This window comes from Mytilus galloprovincialis, chromosome 1, assembly GCF_965363235.1.
Source record: "Mytilus galloprovincialis chromosome 1, xbMytGall1.hap1.1, whole genome shotgun sequence".
NCBI lineage: Eukaryota > Metazoa > Mollusca > Bivalvia > Mytilida > Mytilidae > Mytilus > Mytilus galloprovincialis.
Genome location: NC_134838.1, coordinates 39,526,307 through 39,548,457, shown reverse-complemented (window position 1 = coordinate 39,548,457; position 22,151 = coordinate 39,526,307). Strand labels below are relative to the sequence as shown.

General features: G+C 32.2%; 1 protein-coding gene across 1 annotated transcript in view; it reads right to left on the bottom strand.

Annotated features, from left to right (window-relative positions):
* LOC143074038 (uncharacterized) overlaps positions 1-15,845 on the bottom strand; it is a 57,259-nt gene extending 41,414 nt beyond the window's left edge. Inside the window, exons 1-5 of the mRNA XM_076249593.1 lie at positions 15,723-15,845; positions 9,261-9,383; positions 8,071-8,123; positions 7,355-7,528; positions 803-1,012 (exon numbers count right to left, since the gene is read on the bottom strand). Of these exons, the coding sequence (XP_076105708.1) occupies positions 803-1,012; positions 7,355-7,528; positions 8,071-8,123; positions 9,261-9,383; positions 15,723-15,787 (625 nt within the window). The 5' untranslated portion in view covers positions 15,788-15,845. The remainder of the gene's footprint in view (positions 1-802; positions 1,013-7,354; positions 7,529-8,070; positions 8,124-9,260; positions 9,384-15,722) is intronic.
* Positions 15,846-22,151: the final 6,306 nt, after the last annotated feature.

Below are 22,151 nucleotides of genomic sequence, written 5' to 3'. Positions count from 1 at the left end.
ATACCTTTTTTTGACAAAAATTCTTTAATTTGTCCACATTTAGAAGAAGTTTACTTTTTATAATTATCGCTTGCTTTCAGAAAGCAATTCGCCGAAATATTTTCCGTTTGCAAGTGACATTAAAGGCAACAGTAGTATAGTCGAAACTCATTATTCGATAGAGAAAAAACAAATCCGGGTTAAAAACTAAATATGAGGGAAACTCATCAAATATAAGAGGAGAACGGGACCATTCTTGTAAAAATCTGATGATCGCAATACGCATGGATCTGTCATTGTAATAAACTATTATCTTATTGTACATGGTATACACGTTCTCAATATCCATGCTTCTTTGTTGATTGTTTACTATAAGGTGACAATCGGTAAACTACGGCTTTAAAACAAGGCAATTAATAAGCTGCCATATTTGTTAAATCATAACAGACAAAGATAAAAAAAAAAATGACGATTATACGATATTTTTGCGTCAGAAATGATAAAATCGGCACAGAAGACTAAGTTTATGATATATACTTTCATTGGTTTAAGAATTGAATACAAATTATTTTTAACCAGTCACTCGTTCATATGACTTTAATCAGAATGACTATCGCAATCAAAACAAAGAAAGTCTAGTAGTACGAATGAGCTATTCTTTCATTTCTAAGATTATAGTAGAATTTTACGCCGTTCAGAAAAATGGCTTATATTTCTAACTTATTATAAATTGTCAAAATAAAGCTCCTTCTAATTTAAGTCTTTAAGTAAAAACATTTTTTTTTATTTATAGATATTACATTTTATTCTATTATAGGTATACCTTTACAGTAATGACTATTGCAATTATTGTACTTGTATGTGTAAGAAGATCCACTGCAGTAACGTCCCCCATTACTGGGACGTGGACTTGTACAAGTTCGGTATTTATAGTATTTCTGCCGTGGATACTGGGATGATCCACATTTCCTACATGATGCAGAACAACTGCCAGTTTTTTTCCAAGATCCCCATGAACTCCATGAACCATGAGCTAAAATAACAAAAAAATATATTACATGAATGTTTCATTGGAACTCTTAACATTGATTGGCTGACAACAGTCTTGATACACTTCGATTTCAAATTTTATTTCCGTATAAAATATATTAAGCAGATGTGACTGCACGCCACAGGTACTTGTTTCTATCCATACGAAGGTCGACTATCCATATAAATAGAAGACGGTGGCTAACGAAATTTTTTTTAGGTCACGACAGTCTCCGCTTGGGACGCTTTTTCTAGCCTTCAACTTAATGCTAAAAATCCCTACCTTATATGAATCGATTCAGTGAATATTTTCCTTTAACACTAAACTAATTTCATAATCCCCACAGTGTTCCTCTTCACGGTAATCTACTCTCAATTCACTAAACCGTGTCCAAAAGTTCAACTACCATCTTTTCAATGTATCTACTTCCGGTTGACATCGCAGTAAATTTATTTTGTTTTCATTGACTCAGTTTCTTTCCCCTAATTCTTATGAATCTGAATACGTTTTTACCTCCAAAATAAAAGATCGATGAAATTCTATAGAGTTACCATATACATTCGGAATTCTCTAGTATTATCGAATTCATTCAAATTAGTTTCTGACTTTCTGATTTTTTTAATAACAACGATAAATGTACTGATTTCGGTGAAATTTCATCTTTAAAAATATATTGATAATGAAAATAATAAACAGGTAATTTTACAGAATCATTTCGTTTTTAAAAAGATAGCATTCTGCCCACAACCGGAAGTAGATACATTGAAAAGATGGTAGTTGAACTTTTGGACATGGTTTAGTGAATTGAGAGTAGATTACCGTGAAGAGGAACACTGTGGGGATTATGAAATTAGTTTAGTGTTAAAGGAAAATATTCACTGAATCGATTCATATAAGGTAGGGATTTTTAGCATTAAGTTGAAGGCTAGAAAAAGCGTCCCAAGCGGAGACTGTCGTGACCTAAAAAAAAATTCGTTAGCCACCTTCTTCTATTTATATGGATAGTCGACCTTTGTATGGATAGAAACAAGTGCCTGTGCTGCACGCGCTATTCGTAACAATTTAAACAGTGCATAGAAAAGCTTTTAAAACATGTCAGCCAAGTTCATGGTTGTATCACATTAATTTTATTATAATAGTTAAATGCTTCTTTTCAACAAAATGTGTTTCGGTCAACACTTTTACACCAAACATTGTAAACAAGAATGTGTCCCCAGTACACGGATGCCCCGCCACATCCGCAATAGTATTTTCAATACTCAGTGGACCGTGAAAATGGAGGAAAATCTCAAATTTGACTATATAATTAGAATTATCACATCATAGGGAACATATGTACTAAGTTTCAAGTTAGTTGGACTTCAACTTCATCAAAAACTACCTCGACCAAAAACTTTATCCTGAAGCCGGACGAACGAATGGACGGGCGGATAGACGGACATACAGACAGCACGAACGGAGGTCGAACGGATAACTATGTTTGAATCCGTTCATGTCCGTTCATTTCCGTTTCATATCCGTTCAGCGTGCGTTTTATCCGTCGACGTCCGTTCTGTCCGGTAGAGTGAAATTTTGAGCATGTTCAAAACTTTGAACGGATGTTCAACGAATGAAGTGTCCGTTGTACATCCGGTAGGAGTCCATTTTTACGGTACTCGTCCGTTCTGTTTCCGTTTTGTATCCGGTACTTTTCTGTTATTCATCCGTTAGAGGTCCAGTAGATAAATTCCCCAACAGACTTCTACCGGACGTATAACGGATAAAACGGATGATGAACGGATCTGAAACGGATATCTGCCAATTAAAAATATTGCGTCAGAAAGGATAATAATTGGTATGTCAGAAATCTTGAGTGTCACGAATGCTGATCATTAATTAATCTTAGAATAAGAACACGTGTTTACTACCAAGAAGCTCTTATTCAGGCCAGGCCCTATCCTTTGGCGTCATTTTGAAGAACAAACCAAAACTAGTTACACGAAAACTTTTTGTATATACAGTGTAATATTATTTATATGCGATTTTCATGTAATTATTAATAACGTCTTTAATTTTTCTGAAAATCTTGTTCATCTGTTTTATGAAAACTTAAGACACTGTGAAAAGGGAGGCAAATCAAATTTTCCAAAAAATGTGCCGTATCTCCAGCTGACGGTGCTATATATCAGCAGGTGCTCAATCAGCAGCTGAGTGATCTAGACCTTACTGGTTGTATGCGGCACTCGTCAGTTGGATGTACGTTCGACATTCGATCTGTCCGATACGTTTCCGTTTGTCGTACGTTGCATATCCTGTGTGTGTCCGTTATAAATGTATTTGTTATCCATCTCTTTTATTTGGTCAGTACATCAACGAACTCCCAATAACAATTTTGTCAACGTATAATTAATCCATTAGGAGTCCGTTCGTGCTATCCGGTAAGGTGTGACCACAGCTAGAATTGAATGTCTCTTTTTGTAAATTCATTGGGGTGTAAAAGCGTTTACTAAAGTACATTTCATTCTCAATTTTAAGTATGTCCTAACTCATTCCTTATTCCTGCTCAATAATAAGCTTATAGCAATATTACACATATACAGCCATGTTCAGTTCTCCTTAAAGACATTTTGGTTTTTGATGACACAGTACAACACTGTCGCATTTCAAAATGTGAGACCAAAGGCTGCAAAACATGTGCTATTTTAATTACAGATGCTGAATTCACTAGCAATTTGACCAAGAAGTCATATTTTACCAGAAGTTACGATGATCTGAATTGTAAATCGATAAATGTCGTCTACGGATTAGAGTGCAGCCTTTGCGGATTTGTATACGTCGGTGAAACTAAAGGAAGGCTAAACAAACGTATGTGCGGTCATAGATCAGACATTAACCTCAATGCTAACGACATTCTATACCAGCATTTCAATCAGCCCGATCATTCCATCGTTTCTATGACAGTTCGCATTATCGAAAAGATATACCATAGCTCTAACAATCCTAATCTTTCAACGACTCTCCGTAGACAAAAAGAAGACTACTGGATTAGACAATTGGGAACTGCAACACCGTATGGCTGCAATGAAAACATTGATGGTATAGGTATTCTATTTAGTCCTTCGTGTAACTCGGTGAATGTGATGAATATTTTCAACTCGACTCCTCGACGTAGACGCAGTCATGGTCATCGTCATTATACATTACCTTCTCTGCATGATGTCTCTATTAATGACTTGCTGTCATTCATACAAAAGCCGTTAGGTATTCATCACATTCGCACGAAACTTTATTCATTACCCCTTTCAAAACTTCATTCTCTGTTCAATTTATGTTTGGAATCCACTGTTACAAACCCTCATTCAAACCTATACAAACTTCAAGCTATAATTTCGGATATTGCAAGTCACAGACTTTTCAAGCCAGTTCGCATTGGAAAAGAGGAAAAAGAGAAAAGATCTTTTCTAAATCTTTCCTTTGCCAACAAAGGTCTCGATGGCGTCAACCTAGGCAATATCCTTCATCATAAATTAGTTCAATCGAAAATACCTCCTTATTTCAAAGACCAGTCTGTACCAATAATTTCTTATACCTATACCAAACCTATTGCAACTAAAATTTTCAATTACAAACGCGTTTTGCAGAATCTCGATATTGACGACTTCAAGTCTAAACCTCCTGATTGCACTTGTGCTAGTTCCCAATTCATATATAATCCTGCTGGCCACGTTATTACCGGTGACCTTAACATTGTTTATAACACTTCTCTACGAAATGTGTTATCGAAAGGTCCGAAATATCGTGAGCCTAAATCCATCAATTGGAAATACAACTTTAAAATTTTGATGGACTCAGTCGAGGATTATGCCAGGCAATGGGCTAAACGTGAAAAGGAAGACGTAGACACTCTATCCGAATGGATTAAGGCAGTGAGGTCGTTAATACAAATCAGAATCAAGAAACTGAATGAGTCCATCAATGCCCATGCTACGTCAATCTTAAAAGACCCAAATGTTGCTTAACACTTATCCGACCTCCATGATAAATATGTTGTTGTCCCCGCAGACAAAGCCCCAAATAACATCGTTTTTGTCTGTAAAAGTCACTACATTAATTGCTTGATAAACGAATTAGGTATAGACAATTCACTTGGAAACTCAACATATACCCTCACGACACTTACCAAAGAGGAAATCCTGGATAATCATAGGTCTGTTCTTTGTTCCTTTGGTATTTCAACCAAAGATGAAGAACTGGATCTTCAATCACTGTATTGGATACCTAAACTACATAAGTGTCCTTACAAACAACGGTATATTGCTGGGTCTTCCAAGTGCTCCACGAAACCTCTTTCTAAATTATTAACATCTATTTTATCAGCAATCAAAGACGAGCTTCAAAGTTATTGTGAAACTGCCTATTCTAGAGGTGGCGTGAATCAGATGTGGATACTTAAAAATTCCAAAGATCTTTTAGAGTACATACAATCTAACTCTCTTTCATCTTGTAACAGTATTAAAACATTTGACTTTTCTACTCTTTACACAAGTATTCCACATTCCAAACTAAAAGACAAATTGAAAGAGTTGGTATTACTTTGTTTCATAAAAAAGAATGGCCAACGTAGATACAAGTATCTTGTCTTAGGGTGGGATAAATCATACTTTGTAAAGAATCACTCTGATTCAAACAAAAAATTCTCTGAAACCGATATTATCAAGATGCTTGATTTTTTGATTGACAACATATTTGTAACGTTCGGAGGACGTGTTTTTCAACAGACTGTCGGCATCCCAATGGGAACAAACTGTGCCCCTCTACTTGCCGACTTGTTTCTTTATTATTATGAGGCTGACTTCATGCAGGAACTTCTTAGGAAGAAAGATTAGAAGTTAGCAATATCCTTTAACTCTACTTTCCGCTATATAGATGACGTTCTTTCACTAAACAATTCAAAATTTTGTGACTATGTGGAACGCATCTATCCCATCGAATTGGAGATAAAGGATACTACAGATACAGTTTAGTCGGCTTCATATCTTGACTTACATCTAGAAATTGACAATGAGGGTCGGTTGAAAACAAAACTTCACGACAAAAGAGATGATTTTTAGCCATGGCGTTGTCAGTTTGTTTTAGATTTATGAGTTTGACTGTCCTTTGGTATCTTTCGTCCCTCTTTTATATAAGAGAAAGAATAAAAGTTGATCACAACATGTTTTTTTTTATGTTTTGTACCAAAAAGCTCAAAAAAAATTCAATAACTCAAAAAATAAAACAAAGAATCATCACGAAAAAATACACAGATCTTCAGAATTTAATTAATATAACTAACAAGTCTGTTTTATACAAAAATCATAAATTGTTTCTGAGATACGGCGCGACATGTGAATCCTCTTCCCTTTTTTTTCACAAAAAGACGATTACTCTAAAATAGAATAAAGATAAACACTAAAAAGTATACGGATCTATAGAATAATATAACTAAGAAGTGTGTAAATTTTTTAGCAATAATCATACATCGCTTATGAGATACGGCGCGAAATGAGAACCCCCGTGGTTTTACTTACAAAGTCCCGTAACTCAAAAAGCGTTAATCTCATTTTAAACAAAAATTATACAGATCGTTTGTCCTTCATAAGAAACAACTATGAAGTTTCATGAAATTTGGATAAGTTGTTCTCAAGTGCGACATGTTTACGCCGGACAGACGTACAGACAGACGGACGCTGGACATTTGTATACCATAAAAGGTCCCGCCAAAATTTTGACGAGCGTATAAAAGCATTCGATACTAATGATAACATGTTTTGCTAGATGTATGTTAACCCGTTTTCTATCATGCCTTTCTTGTATCTACCAATAACAACTGACCGCCACGAAATAGCCTAAATGTGGTGTTTAAAAGTGGCGTAAAACACCATAATCAAATTAAATTGTATTTACCTGTTTACTTTACAAGTCAGCAAATAAACGACAAATATTATAATTCCCAATTTAAGCAATGGGTGTTTTTATAATGGCTTTGTTATATGTCCTCGGTCAGTAATAATGGCCTCGGAAGTCTGTAATGCCCCTCGGCGTTGCCTCGGGCCATTACAGACTTCCTCGACCATTATTACAGACATTGGACATATAACAGGGCCATTATAAAAACACTCATTCATTAATACTATAATATTGCCTATTCAAAGAACGGGTGTTAACATTTGAGCATAATATAAAGAGAGGAATTTCTGATAGGCTTTACGCTTTAATGCTAATATTAAGATAAGTCTCGATCAGGTGATGTGTATTTACTAAAAAAAAAATTTATAAAAAAACAAAACTCAAAGCTCAAAGCTCCTACTGTATTATTGATATACTTACTGCATTTCTGGTATGAATACGTTGAAATCTTACGGCGAGATCCACAGTTACAACATTTGCTACTAGAATAGCTGCATGTGTTGTATTTATATCTTTTCCTATATGAAGTAGAACTGGAATATGGACAACTTCCCCAGCTCCCCCAAGATCCCCAACCACTCCAACCATAGTAACCTAAATATATGCAAACACGTACATGAACGAATAATGCTGACCTGGTGATCATAAACAAAAGAAATGAATTGAGATTAAGTCGATAAGAACATTTATATATATTTTTCTCAAAAAGCAAAACATATAATGTTTTCACTCCGCTATTATTTCGGGGGAGGGGAAATGAGGTTGCTCTTTCATACTGACAATGTGTATTGTGTTATCACATCTTGTGTGTTACACTCCGCATTGTGCAAATATTTAGTGTATAATTGACATCAGATAATTAGTCTCTTACTATAATTTAGCGTTTTTTACTAGAAAAAGATTGAAGACTTCTTTTTCTTCTATACCGGAGGGTTTGACTCAGCATATATTTGGTTCAAACTGATTTTCTATATTTGTTTTCTTAATGATCTCTTGTCACATTTGCTAAAGACTCTAAACGAACTTGTAGTATGTTATAATGGTACACGGAACATGTTACATTATTATCAATAGCCTTAAAGATTAAAAAAACTAACAGCCCTTTACTTTGATAATATATTGATAAAAGAACTTACTAGGGCATGCATTGTATTTGTAGCAAGTACTCTTGATATATTTGTTGAAGTAGCTGAAATATCGATATAAATCCCTTTCATTAATTATGAATAATTATACAGGATACAATTATAGTTAGAAAAATGTATGGAAGCGTATTAGTATTACTGCCGTTCAAAATTGTTTTAAATATATTTTACTATGTTTGCATACCTTTGCCAAACGTCTTTGTGAAGTTAAGATAAATTTCTACACTCTACAGAATAATTCTCATTTCGTATCCAGACAATTCTCTTGTTATGTTTTTCACTGACAGTTTATGACGTCTTTACACTTAATCCATTGGCTGTTGGATGTGTACTGATTGATAATTTAGTCTTAGATGCATTTTTTTAGTTGTTATTGTTTTTGAGCTAACTGTCAGTAACTGCGAGTACTATCTGATCTGTACTAGGTATCTTTTGGTTTTTGAGATGCACAAGTACCTGGCCAAGTCCACCATGTATTTTGGTTTGATGTATTTCTATTTATATCCATCTGATGAGTTCAGCCTTTTATAACTGATTTTGATAGTTTGTTCTTATGTTGTATTGTTACGCCACTTTCCAAGGTAAGATGGTGGTGGGCTCCGCTAATATGTTTAGCCCCGCCATTCTTTCATTTGTGTTCACTGATTAGGTCATTAGTTTTTGCTTGAATTATTTTACAGATGTCATTTCGGGCCTTTTATAGCTAAATATACGGTATGTGCTTTGCTCATTGTTTAAATCTGTACGGTGACGTATAGGTGTTAATGTTTATGTCATATGGTCTCTTGGGAAGAGTTGTATTATAGGAAATCATACCACACCTTCTTTTTTATATATTTATAAAAAGTAGTTTATATCGTTCCTTAAGCTTGTGGTCAAAATACAAACAACGGTCCACAAAATTTGCATCATAGAAACTTAAAGACTGAACAACACGAATCCTATAAAAAATCGTGTTTGAACTTGTGCAAACTGGACACTATGCTTGTGTTGTCTTATTTGTTTTGTTCATGTTTGATAACCCCTGACTTAACATTATAAAAATATTTAAAATTTGTACACCATATATTTATCTCTGTCGTATAATTTTTTTTGGCGATTAATAAAATATTTGGGAGAATGAAAATAGTTTATGTGCATTATCATCAATTATTTGAAAGTATTCCTTTTTAAATGCTTACGTCACATGTCTTTGACATCTGTTACGCCAAAGCCAACCACATGCTTTATAGTGTGTCGTCTTCCATCGATTAGGTTTGTAACAAGTATAACTAGAACTGTATCTCGCAATGCATTTTGCGTCACTAAAAAGAAAAGGCCATAACAATGATCAATTTTAAGTCGACGACAATTTTAAAACGCAGAAGGCACTTGTTACCCCACATGTTAACGTAAACCAGAAAATAATATAACATGTATTACTGATAAGTTTTCTAAATGTCTGAATATAGATTTTGTACAATAACAAAATGTCGTTTTGGCATCATTTAATTCAAATACAATGTGTGAATGCCATACATCCGAATCCTTTTTTCTGGATTGACCTACACAAATTATGCTCAAAATTATGGATTTGTAATATGCATAATACCGAAAAGTGCTATATAATAAATTATATATATATATATGTACTTAATTTTTATTAACTATGTATTTACATTGTATCAGAGATCAAATTTATTCGTTCATTGTGTATTTATTTGTGTAACTACGTCTTTTGATTGAATTAAGTCATTGTAATTGATATTTTAAAGTGTGTCTTTCTTTTTTGTGATGTTATACTATTGTTTCAAAAAAGGGAGAAGGTTTTGTACCATTTAAACGTTTAATGCCGCTTCAATGTTTTGCACCTGTCCTAAATCAGGAATCTGTTTATGTGGTTCCTAAGTGTTTCTCTTTTCTCGTTTTTTATATAGATTAAACCGTTGGTTTTTCCGTTTAAATGGTTTTGCACTTGTAATTGTCATGACCCTTTAAAGCTTACTGTTTGATTTGAGCCTAGGTTCTGTGTTAAAGACCGTACTTTGACCTATTATGGATTACATTAAAAATTGTGACTTGGATGGAGAGTTGTCTCATTGGCTCTCATACCATCATCTCTCTCTATATATTAATGACTGAAACGAACCTGAAATAAATACCCGATTGCTTCAAAGATCAAAAGTTTTTTAATACTAGTAATTGCCTTTTTTATTAACGGGGAGTTCTAGAAAAAAAGGTCTGAAATAAATATCGAAAGACGGAATACTAAGCAAATGGCAACATTGGGGACTTACCGTTCATCAATAGTTATATCAACATAGTGCTTGTATTTTAAAGAAAACATTATAAATCTAGTGCGTATGAGGCGCTTTTCTGGAATTACCTTCATCGAACCACCCGAGCTTTGACGTTCGTAAATTTTTCTTGTTTAATGAATTATTTTTTAATGAGTACGTACTTTGAACCGTTAAGATAAAAAGTGACTGGAAAGGTTTCAAGCTCCATGTTCTTTTAATGTGCATAATATAAGCCTTGACCATGTTTTTTGACATTTTAATAATTCAATTGATATTAATCGAAAGAGGGAATATCTTTTCATTGTATATGTAGACTTATTTGAAATACAAGATATATTTTCAGTCAGAATGTAAAAGGTTCTGGTGCGCTTTTATCGCCAATGTATTAAATGTGCAGCAGACCGACTAAAATAAGTAACAGTTATCTTGAAACCGTCATGTTTTAAAAACAGGCTTCAAAGTTAAATATGATATTGGAAGTGGAAACACTTGTGACAAATTCGACCACGGCTTAAAGGGTACACCCTAAGGATAGTATATAGTTAAATTTGGTACCAATGGGAACAATGATTTCATGGGTCGACTTATTTGAATACAGATACGGAAGCTTTTAATCAAGTGAACTATACGTATACCACAAAATAAATATCGCAAATATGGCAGCTATATTGATTTACTCTGCTTTATTTTAAAATTTTTACAGTTGTTATGTTATTTAGGAGGAAAGGGTGGGAGCGTTTTTTTGTTTTTTTGTTGTTTTTTTTTGTCCAACTGCTTTGTTTGCTTGCAGGTTGGTTTGTTTGTTGGTTGGTTTATTCTTGGTTGATAAGAAATTTTTAAAAGTGTATGGTTTATTGAATTTTGTCTGTAAAATATCAACAATCAATTAACTAACTTTCTAAATATAACTGCAAAGTTAACCATGACATTTAAGTAAATATGCTGATTTTAAAAATACATTATTGCAAGGATTTATATAGCACACATAACTTGATTACTGATTACTTAAGAATTGAATATTTCTTTTTGTAACTTCATTGGGGTGTAAAAGCGTTGACCGAGTACATTTTGTATTTCTAAAAATATGCGCACGGTCAACGCTTTTACAACCCTATGAAGTTACAAAAAGAAGCATTCAATACTTATAATTACATTTTTTAGCAGGGATCATGAACGCAGGAATTTAATCAATTAATTATTTAATTCACCTGTGCACTTTTTTGTGGGACCTCGAGTTATCATGAATTATAAGTTTTATTGTGTAATGCAATTGCTTAAGGACTAACAGGTGATGTGCAGGTAGCCAAACAGAATAACGTATTATAATGAAACCTACATCTAGTTTAATTATTTGAAAATAAAGAAATAAAACGCTCTATTTCTACGAAACTTGTATCTAAACGTTTTGATTCACATATAAATTCTTTTACAATTTTCGTTGATAAAGTCCGGCAATTGCTTTCTTAGTTCAAAACCCCGATTTATTTATAACAATGCAAAAACATCCAAAGTTTTTAAATGATCAATAAAAAAAGTAATCTAACTATGAAAATAAAGTCACAAAACATTCTTATCATATTTATAATTATAAAACACATCATTCTAATATGACGTCCTTATTACGCTTTGTAAACAAAGCCGTGTTCTAATGAGCACAAAATATGTTTGACATATGCGCACGAACTTACTGTTTAAATTAACGTTATTTCCATCGTTATCCTTTAAAATATATACATTTAAGCAGCTAACATAAACTTTTATTAAATATTTTTATAAAACAACATATATTTACCCTGCTCGTAGTTTTTAAACTTATCAAATATGAAATGCAATGCACAGACTCCTCGAGGAGGAAACGGAAACATTTTTACGGTAATTTCGTACGCTTCGAACTATAAAAATTCTGTATTTGTCCTATTAGAATCGAAATAATTCCTTCATGTCATGCTCTATGCTCATTTTAACATGGGTAGGCATTATATTTGACCACATTTTAAACCTCGCTAACGCTCAGTGTAAAATATCGACAAATATAATGCCTACCCATGTTAAAATGAGCATAGAGCATGACATGAAGGAATTATTTCTTAATTTTTGCACTAAACACATAAACAACTAACATTACGACAGAAGGCACAAAGTATCTCTCTCTACCTAGGAGTACGCGTAACTATGGAAAGCTAATTATAACAAAACGAATCATTTTGTTATTAAGTCTTTCCACTTTTCTGTGGAAAGACTTATTGTTTTTCTTCTGATTATTATTATTTTTTTTTTCCGCCAAATTTTGTTCTTGCGATAAATGTTTGTTTCGCAATATGTCGCTTAGATATTTCTCATATGGTATCGTATAGTTTATGCGCTTTTAAATTTCACCCTGCTAAGCCGAACCATTTTCTTTGTAAGAGTTATCTCCCTATTCACTGTTTATCATCTGTGTGCATCTCCTTCGTAACAAAAAAAGATAGCGACAAAATTCTTTTTACAAATTGTTCGTTACATCCTCAGGAATTTTTGGCTCATTTGGGTCGAAGCGATTCGCTGAAATTTTATAGGAGTTATCTACCTTTACAAAATAAATTTGTCGGTATGTTTTTTTAACTCAAAAACAGTTAACCGTATAAACCTGGAATGTTTTTATTTGAGTCCCCTATGTCCTAACTTAGAAAATGAGGTCAAGGTCAAAGGTCAAGGTCAAGTTCTAATTTGTGACTTTTGCTTGTTTTTGCATTTTCTCTGACGCTTTGAAAGATACATAAAGAAAAACAATTGCAAAATGTCTGCTTTATTGTTATGAAGATATGATACATTAAGTCTGATACAATTTAATGGCATCTTATAGGAGTTGGTGCCCCTAATATGTCTTGATATGAAGTTATTTGATTATAACTTCAACTAAGTTCATTATAAAGGCATTTGACCTTGTACAAAAGGTAAGGTGACAAATGACCTTGAAAAATGACTACCGGAAGTGACCTTGAGAAAACCGGAAGTAGCCTTTTTTGCAATTTTTTCATATAAAAGTACTCAGAATCCATATATTTTGTCATATAGATACATAAACTGATTACTGAAGACTAAAAATGACTTCCAACAAACCGGAAGTGGCCAATTATCTGCCATTCTACATATAAAAGTATATAGAAACTATATATTTTTGGAATCAGCGTCAAAGAAGCTATCATATGAGACCGGAAGTGACATTCATTTCACCGGAAGTAGCTTATTATCTCCCTTACATCACTCATTAATATAATTAAACCATTATCTATCGCATCAGTATGAAGAAACTGTCTTATCAAAATTTCTTTGGTGTGGAAAGACTTTCAATTGTTCTCTGAACAATTGGTTTTTAATTTTATTTTTTTTTTGCGAACACGCAAAATGTTTTTGATTTGTTTCAAAGATAAATACTGAAAGTGAAAAGTAAAATAAGTTCATCAACAAATTCGATAAAAGAGTTATTACTACACGTATTCTAATTCATTTATTTGAATTCGGTGTATTTTAACTAATTTAAATATTTCTGATATGACCAAATGTTCCGTTGTTTCAGTTTTGATCTGGCTTAAAAAATCTAAAGCAGTATAATAAAATTTGTCATTCATTTCAATTTAATTGGTTCACTGGTTTGAATATAATAATTAACTGTATACGTTCATTCTGTTTTTCAATATATATAATAGTTTTCAAGCGTAATATTTACACAATTGATTAACTATTGGACTGTGCAGGTTATTATAGAATGATTTACTCAGTTTACGTATAGTTTTCATATGTGAGGGTTCTGCGCACGCTAATCATAACCACATACTGTAACTGTAACAAATCCGACTTTCCAGACCTGTTTAATCAAATTTGCTCGTTGCTACTTTTCTGTATTTCTACGATGGTTTTTTTAGTAGTCATGTGTTGGTAGTTGGTGTGGTCTTTTGTACTGTATAATAATTCCTGTCATATCTTCTTTGGTCTATTATACTGTTTAATAATTCCTCTCATATCTTCTTTTATTCTTTTATTTTATAATATCTGAACTAGTTATTTCTTTTGAAAAATTTATCAGCAAATTCTTTAAAGTCAAAAAGTGTCCTTCATATATCATCTGTTGGTTTGGGAAATATTTCGATAATAGATAGATTCAGTATAAAAATCTAAAAGTGTACATAAAAAAGAAGGAATGTAGGGAGGGTTTATAATAGTAGTTGTTTTAATTCTGTCAAAAGATGATTTGGTTAATGTTTAAAAAAAAATCGATAATTTCTTTTTTTAAAGGAAGAACAGTGTTATCTTTACGTAACCTAGTATAACTCCATTTTCTTATTTGATTGAAACAAAATCTGAAGTCATTACAACATTTTTAGATAATAATACATTCGATTTTTTTTAATAAAGTTAGACAAAAATGACAGTGCGCGTAATGTGATATGTCAATGTAGGCACGCAATAACATCATCTGTAACTACATACGATATCAGGAAGAATATCCAACGTTTTTATATCATATTGATTTTTGTTAACATTTATTTTTTACGTTTTTATTTTTAAATTTACAAGCACAATTCACATATCAATTATTTTAATTATAATTAATTTGTATAAAAAAAACAAAAAAAACCACAAAACATAGCGAAATAAAAAGAAAACACCTTACATAAAATTAACATTACAAAAATACTGAACTCCGAGGAAAATACAAAAAGGAAAGTCCCTAATCAAATGGCAAAATCAAAGCTCATTTGATAAACACATCAACCGAATGGATAACAACTGTCACATTCCTCACTTGGTACAGGCATTTTCTTATGTAGAGCTTAACAAATACTGTAATATACTTTTAAAATATGTCAGTGTAATATAAACCTTTGTGAATTGCCTATTAGTTTATAAAATCTTACTCATCCGTCCAATAGAAAGAATAAGAGAGAGAGAGGACAGAGTTGTTCTCTTCAAACATAAGGTTACTCTTATATTTGATACGTTTCCCTCAGTTTTAGTTTGTTACTCGGATTTGTTTTTTCTCTATCGATTTATGAATTTTGAACAGCGGTATACTACTGTTCCCTTTATTTACATTACATTAGAAAGCATACCGATGTAGTTCAGATGTGTTAATTTTGTTTTTCTGCTGAATTTATATTTGGTTGCCGTAATACTGACTTTATTTTATAGCTATCTCTTCTGATCAATCAACAAAACAAGCATTTAAGAAAAGATAAATAATTGAACGGTCGAACCACTTATGCAGCCGTAGACTAATTGATTAATAAAAATAATTAAAAAAAGGATGAACTGAATTTCAGTATTTTTTTTTTGGAATGTCATAAAAGTATATATGTAGCAATTAAACAAGGAAAATTAACTCACCTGTGTTGGATTGTATTTAAAAAAAATACCAAACCAATTACCAGGAATTCTAAAAAGTACCGCATTTCTTCAAACGGAACGCAAGAATGACATGTGTTACAGTATTGACTATATAAACGTCACAAGCTAAAATGTACATGTATCATATATTCATTCAGTCAATAAAGTTATATGAATATGCATTATTTGTCTAAAAATAGAAACATTTGTAAAGTTGCTAATTTTGAATAGAATCCATGTAATATTGACTATCTAGTTTACATTTGAATTAAATATACTGAGGTGATAACTACCTAACGAAACATCACTTGAGAGATAATTTTAGCTGTATTTGTTGATATTCGGACGACACATTTTCTATTAGCATTCCAGTTATTTATATACATGTACACAATAAGAAATTATCCATTTCCTTTATGATCAAAAGTTTATGTTTTTTTAACTTTGTATAAGAATGTATTTTAGAATCTTTGAAAAAACATAAATAATAAAGAGAACTAATTTTGATCACTATTACGACTTTCATTTTTCTTGATTGTAATTTTCAAGTTTCTTTTTTTTTTGATATTGTGAACATATATAACTCAGGTGTTTTTATATGCACTCGTTTCAGCAAAGCCTTATATTTCATTTAACATTATATTTTCCTCTAAAAATTATTTATAACAAATATAAATTGGTCAAAACATGTACTATAATTTGACTAGCATATACTGAACGGAAAAGAAGGCATATTGAAGGACGATTGTAAGAATTCAACGTAAGGTATTGGCCTGTTATTGAAACTTATTTAGAAGTTATCAAATAAAATTACCACTATTGTATATTTATTTTCATATTCGAAATGTAAACACTTATTCCGGTGTTCAAATATACGGGTTTTTTTTTCAAACGAAAAGAAATATTACTAAAAATTTTAATCCAACTGCAGGACATTTTAATGACCAGTTAACAAAAGATTAACATACGGTAATATTATTTTTTTGGGATAACATACTTACTGATGGTGCTGATGATACATTATGATTACATTTTACTTATTATATGCGATTTAAGCTTTGCTATGGAAACCTTTACAAGGAAAACTCAAACAATTTGGACAAATTGAAGGCAAGGGATTTGCAAATACGTTAATAAGACTATGTGAACAATAGTAACATTAAAAGTATAGATTATACAGATAAGGGTAACTTTGTTTTAGGGAGTTTGAATCTTTGTTTCTTAAAGATTTATTACTTTATGAAGGAAAACATATGTATGTTGTTAATCACGTCAGTTGCGAAACAATGAATAATTGGCTAAAAGTTACAATATCATGCAATTATTGTTCTTTTTTTTGTATGATATCATAGAAATGCTAATGTTTTTTTATTGAACCAATACAAAGTGTTTCTTTCACCTGTTCTGCATTAAAACTCTGTTAAAATGTATTCTGGACCATGCATAAAATGTTGTTCTTCAGTTCTCCTCAATACGTTTTTCCAAGTTATCATGATATTATTTTTACAATCCATAATCGCGGTGTTAACATTAATTCCGATCATGTAAAACTATGCGGTATTTTCAGAGTATAAGATATGTTTCTAAAGTGTTAAATTATCAAATGACTTACGGAAATACTATTTGTAAGGATAAGGAATTGTCCCACTTTCTTTTGGAACAACATACTCATTGGTAATGACGAATTACACTGTACATAAACCATTTGCGTCCAGAGCACTTTTCTGAGTTTACCTTTGCAAGAATTTTCAAACAATTTAAACAAATAGTGAATTGAAAGCCGAGGTTGTGCAAATATTAATAGGAGCAATGTAAATAAAGTTACCTTAAAATATCGGTAAGGGCAACTGTGTTTATGGGATAAAATTCTGAATGGAAATTGGAATGTGGCAAAAAGACAACAACCCGACCAAAGAGTAGAAAACAGCCGAAGGTCACCAATGAGTCTTCAATACAATGAACACACCTAAAGTTTGAACCTTAAGTTTTTAAGGATTTTCTAATTTATAAACGGAAAATTTATACAAAAATGTATGGTATTAATCATGTCAGTGGCGAAAACTGAATACTGGGTTAAAAGTTACGATCACGTGCCATTATTGTTTAATTTTTGCGTATGATATTATATAAATTTACTAATGATTTTGAATTGAAACAATACAAATAACAATCAAAATTGCCTGTTCCGCTTTGAAACTCTATTCAAATATATTCTGTACATTGAATAAAATGTTGTTTTCCTGCACAATTAGTACGTTGGTTTTGGTTCGCTTTTTCGAGTAAAACCTCGCCTCCTAAGGTGGTATGGGAGTCTAAATTAAAAATGATAGAATTTGTTCACTTTTTGCCAAAACGTAGTATCTATTGATATATATTCAAAAATATCATAAAATTGATGGGTCACCGTGCATTTTCTCAAGCTACAGGTCGTGACAAAATGACATATTTTGTAGGGATTATACAGGAAAAATTACCTTTATGTGATTAGAAGCTAAACTTAATGATAGAATTGTAAAATAAAATACGAGACGATAGCTTTTCTTAAATGCTTTGAGAATATCAAAAGAAAAGATAGGGTCATCGTGCTTTTTTTCGGCTGAAATACGAAATAGCAAAATTCCATGTAGATTCCTGCAGAAAATGCACTATTTTAGAAATGCCAATTTAAAAAATATTAAAAATCAAGCAGAACTAATCAAGACTTGTACAAATATTAATATTTATAAGTTATAATCTTATAAATTTGTTCTTCCTGCATCAAATTTTGCTAACTTGATTGAAAATCTGGACCTTAGATTCTCTGTTTTATACAATCCAAGATGGCGAAAGACACCCATACCACCTTAAGGATATTTAATCGTAGTTCGGCATAATTAAAAATCAGCAAACTAAATTATTAACAACGTTTAGATTATATATGTGCCTTTCCTAAGTCAGAAGCCTGTGACTATTGGTTGTCATTTGTTCATGTCTGACGTAGTTAACGTTTACAAAAATCTTCTCCTCTGAAACTACTGGGCCAAATTTAACCAAACTTGGCCAAAATCATCACTGGGGTATCTAGTCAAAAAAATGTATCCGGTGACCCAGCCAACCAATCAAGATGGCCGCCATGGCTAAAAATAGAACATAGGGGTAAAATGTAGATTTTGGCTTATTATCTGAAACCAACGCATTTAGAGCAAATTTGATGGGAATTGAATTGTTTATCAAATCAATATCTATCTGCCCTAAAATTTTCAGATGAATAAGACAATTGGTTGTTGGGTTACTGTCCCCCAATTGGTAATTTGTAAAGAAATTTTGCCGTTTTTGGTTATTATCTTGAATACTATTATAGATAGAGATAAACTGTAAACAGAAATAATGTTCAGCAAAGACAGATCTAAGATCATCTAAAAATAAGCCAGCATGATCAAAATGATCAGTTGGCCCCTTAAGGAGTTATTGCCCTTTATAGTCAATTTTTAACAATTTTCATTAATTTGGTAAATTTTTGTAAATTTTTACAAAATTTTTTCCTCTGTATCAAAAGGGCCCAGTTTATTATAGATAGAGAAAATTGTAAGTAGCAAGAATGTTCAGTAAAGTAAGTTATTCCATATTGAAAAAAAATTAGTAGGTTTTTCTATATGAATTGGATTTTGAATGAATAAGCATATTCACCTGCCAAAAAGGATATTCACCGCGCAAAACGTCATGTGCTTTTACGTGCATCATTATGTTAAAAAAACGTTTGATGTACAATTGTTTTTGGTAAATGATTGCCATTACATACATTTATCTCGTGATATGGAATAAAACAATTACTGTCTTTTGTTTCGGTAAATATGTGGTTTAATTGACTTTTGAAAAACTGATAGCCTTAATGAATATCAGTTTTTTTAAAGTAAATAAAACTACATATTTACCTCATCAAAAGACAATAATTGTATAATATGCAAACACATCACCATCACCAAAACACAATTTTGTCATGAATCCATCTGTGTCCTTTGTTTAATATGCACATAGACCAAGGTGAGCGAGACAGGCTTTTTAGAGCCTCAAGTTTTGCAAATATTTGTGTTATGATCAGGTCGTAGATTTTTTTCATATTGTTTAAGGCCGTACGGAAGCCTATAATTGCTTACATCAACTTACTTTTAATTAATTGTTGTCTCTTTGGCAGTAATACCACACCTCCTTTTTTTTATATTTTAGATCGATTACTCTTTGATGAGGTATTAAAAAAAAGAAGATGTGGTATGAATGCCAATGAGACAACTGTCCACAAGAAACCAAAAAGACACAGACTTTAACAACTATAGGTAACCTTCAACAAAGAGCAAAGCCCATACCGCATAGTCAGCTATAAAATGCCCCGATAAGACAATGTAAAACAATTCAAACGAGAAAACTAACGGCCTTATTTATATAAAAAAAAGAACGAAAAAAACAAATATTTAACACATAAACAAACAACAACCACTGAATTACTGGCTCCTTACTTGGGACAGGCACATACATAAATAATGTGGCGGGGTTAAACATATTAGCGGGATCCCAACCCTACCCCTAACCCGGGACAGTGGTATAACAGTACAACATAAGAACAAACTATAAAAATCAGTTGAAAAAGGCTTAACTCATCAGATGGACAAAAATACATGTGGACGTGGCCGGGTACCTATACATCCCGACACAAAAAGACACAATGAACAGATCTGAGAGTACTCGCAGTTATCTGACAGCTAGTTCAAAGCCACTAACAACTAATAAAAAAATCATGCATCAAGGACTAAACGCTTTTGAAATTTGTAAGTACATAACACCGCTATACGTATTCGTCTGCTAAATTGTATGCTTTTCTTTTCATATAAAACTGCTTTTTTCAACAAAATATTGTTTCGGCCATTAGGATAGGATTGTCACGATTCACATGTTTAATCACGCCGTATTATATTCATTTTATTTGTTTATTTGTTCAGAAATTGTTCATCAGTTGTTTTTAATTACTCCCGTTGTAAACATATATTACTTTTGTTTTTATATTATCAGAAAATGAGAACGCTTCTTCACAAAATATGACCACAAAAAGACAGACTGAAAATAGTTTGCGTCTATTGTAACGCTGGGTGCTTTTTGTGAGTTTATTATATTGTGCCTTCTTCTGTGTAACTTTTTATTGTTAAATTCTAGAAATGAATTAAAGAAAAATCACATTTGTATAGCATTTCACAATGAATTGATTTGAAATTCTGTTAAAAGTACACATCATTATTTGTTAATAATATTAATCGAAGGAGGAGTAATACACATGCTTTAACAGTACGAAAAAGATATGTTTGTTATTCTATAAAAATCAATTATACGTCCCTTGTTGGAATACTCTAACACAGTGTGGTCACCATATTCAAAGAAAGATATAAGGAACATCGAACAGATCCAGCGACGAGCTAAGTTATGTAGAAAGATTGAGAGCATTGGGCCTTCCAACACTTGAATACAGAAGAGAACGTTATGTTATGATACAAGTATAAAAAGCTTTATATGGGATAGATGATATTAAATGGCAAAATATGTTTGAGTTATCTACAAATTCTACTAGAGGACATTCTTGGAAATTAATTAAAAAGAGGTGTAATACAACTCAACGTCTTCTTTCGTTTTCAAAAAGGATAATTGAACAATGGAATAGTCTTCCGACAGCAACAGTTTGTGCAGAATATGTCAATATTTTTAAAAATCGTATTGATGATAAACATTGGAATGGGAAACAGTTTTATCCTACATGACATTAGATGACATAATATAAATGCAGCAGTATTAAAATGTGACAAGTATTTAAAATAATGTGGAAACCATCGTATACCAGTACAGGAAAATTAAAATATTCGTTCTATTTATGCGCACAGCTCATAGTTAAATCATAAGTATTTTAATATAAAGTTAATTACGAGGCGGCAAAAGATGTTATTCAACTGATGAATGAAATGTGTTGCAGTGCAAGTTAACTGGTTGTACCTTTCTTACATTTACGTTTGCCAATCTAGGGATATTTTATATTTTTATCCTTCTTATTTAACTAGACTCAAGCTGGCAGCCACTTTTAGCAGCCAATCAAGATAGAAGCCACTTTTTTCCAGCAGCCAATTTTGATGATATGTCTAAAAACCAAAAAACTATAAAAGACTCGAACGTTCCAAAAATCTAAAAAAAAAACCCAATCGATTCATTACATCACCACGTCTCAGTCATTACAGCTGAACGGACGTGCTGGGCCAGCTCTCCTTTACCTGCTATCTTCGATGAGGGTTTACAGTTAGATATCAACGACTTACTACTTAGATGACAGAATCCAATCCATGCCGTACAGATAGACGTAGTAGTTGGCGTACCCGCGTTAACATGCACTCCAAAACCATTGTATCATGGGGAGTGTTATGC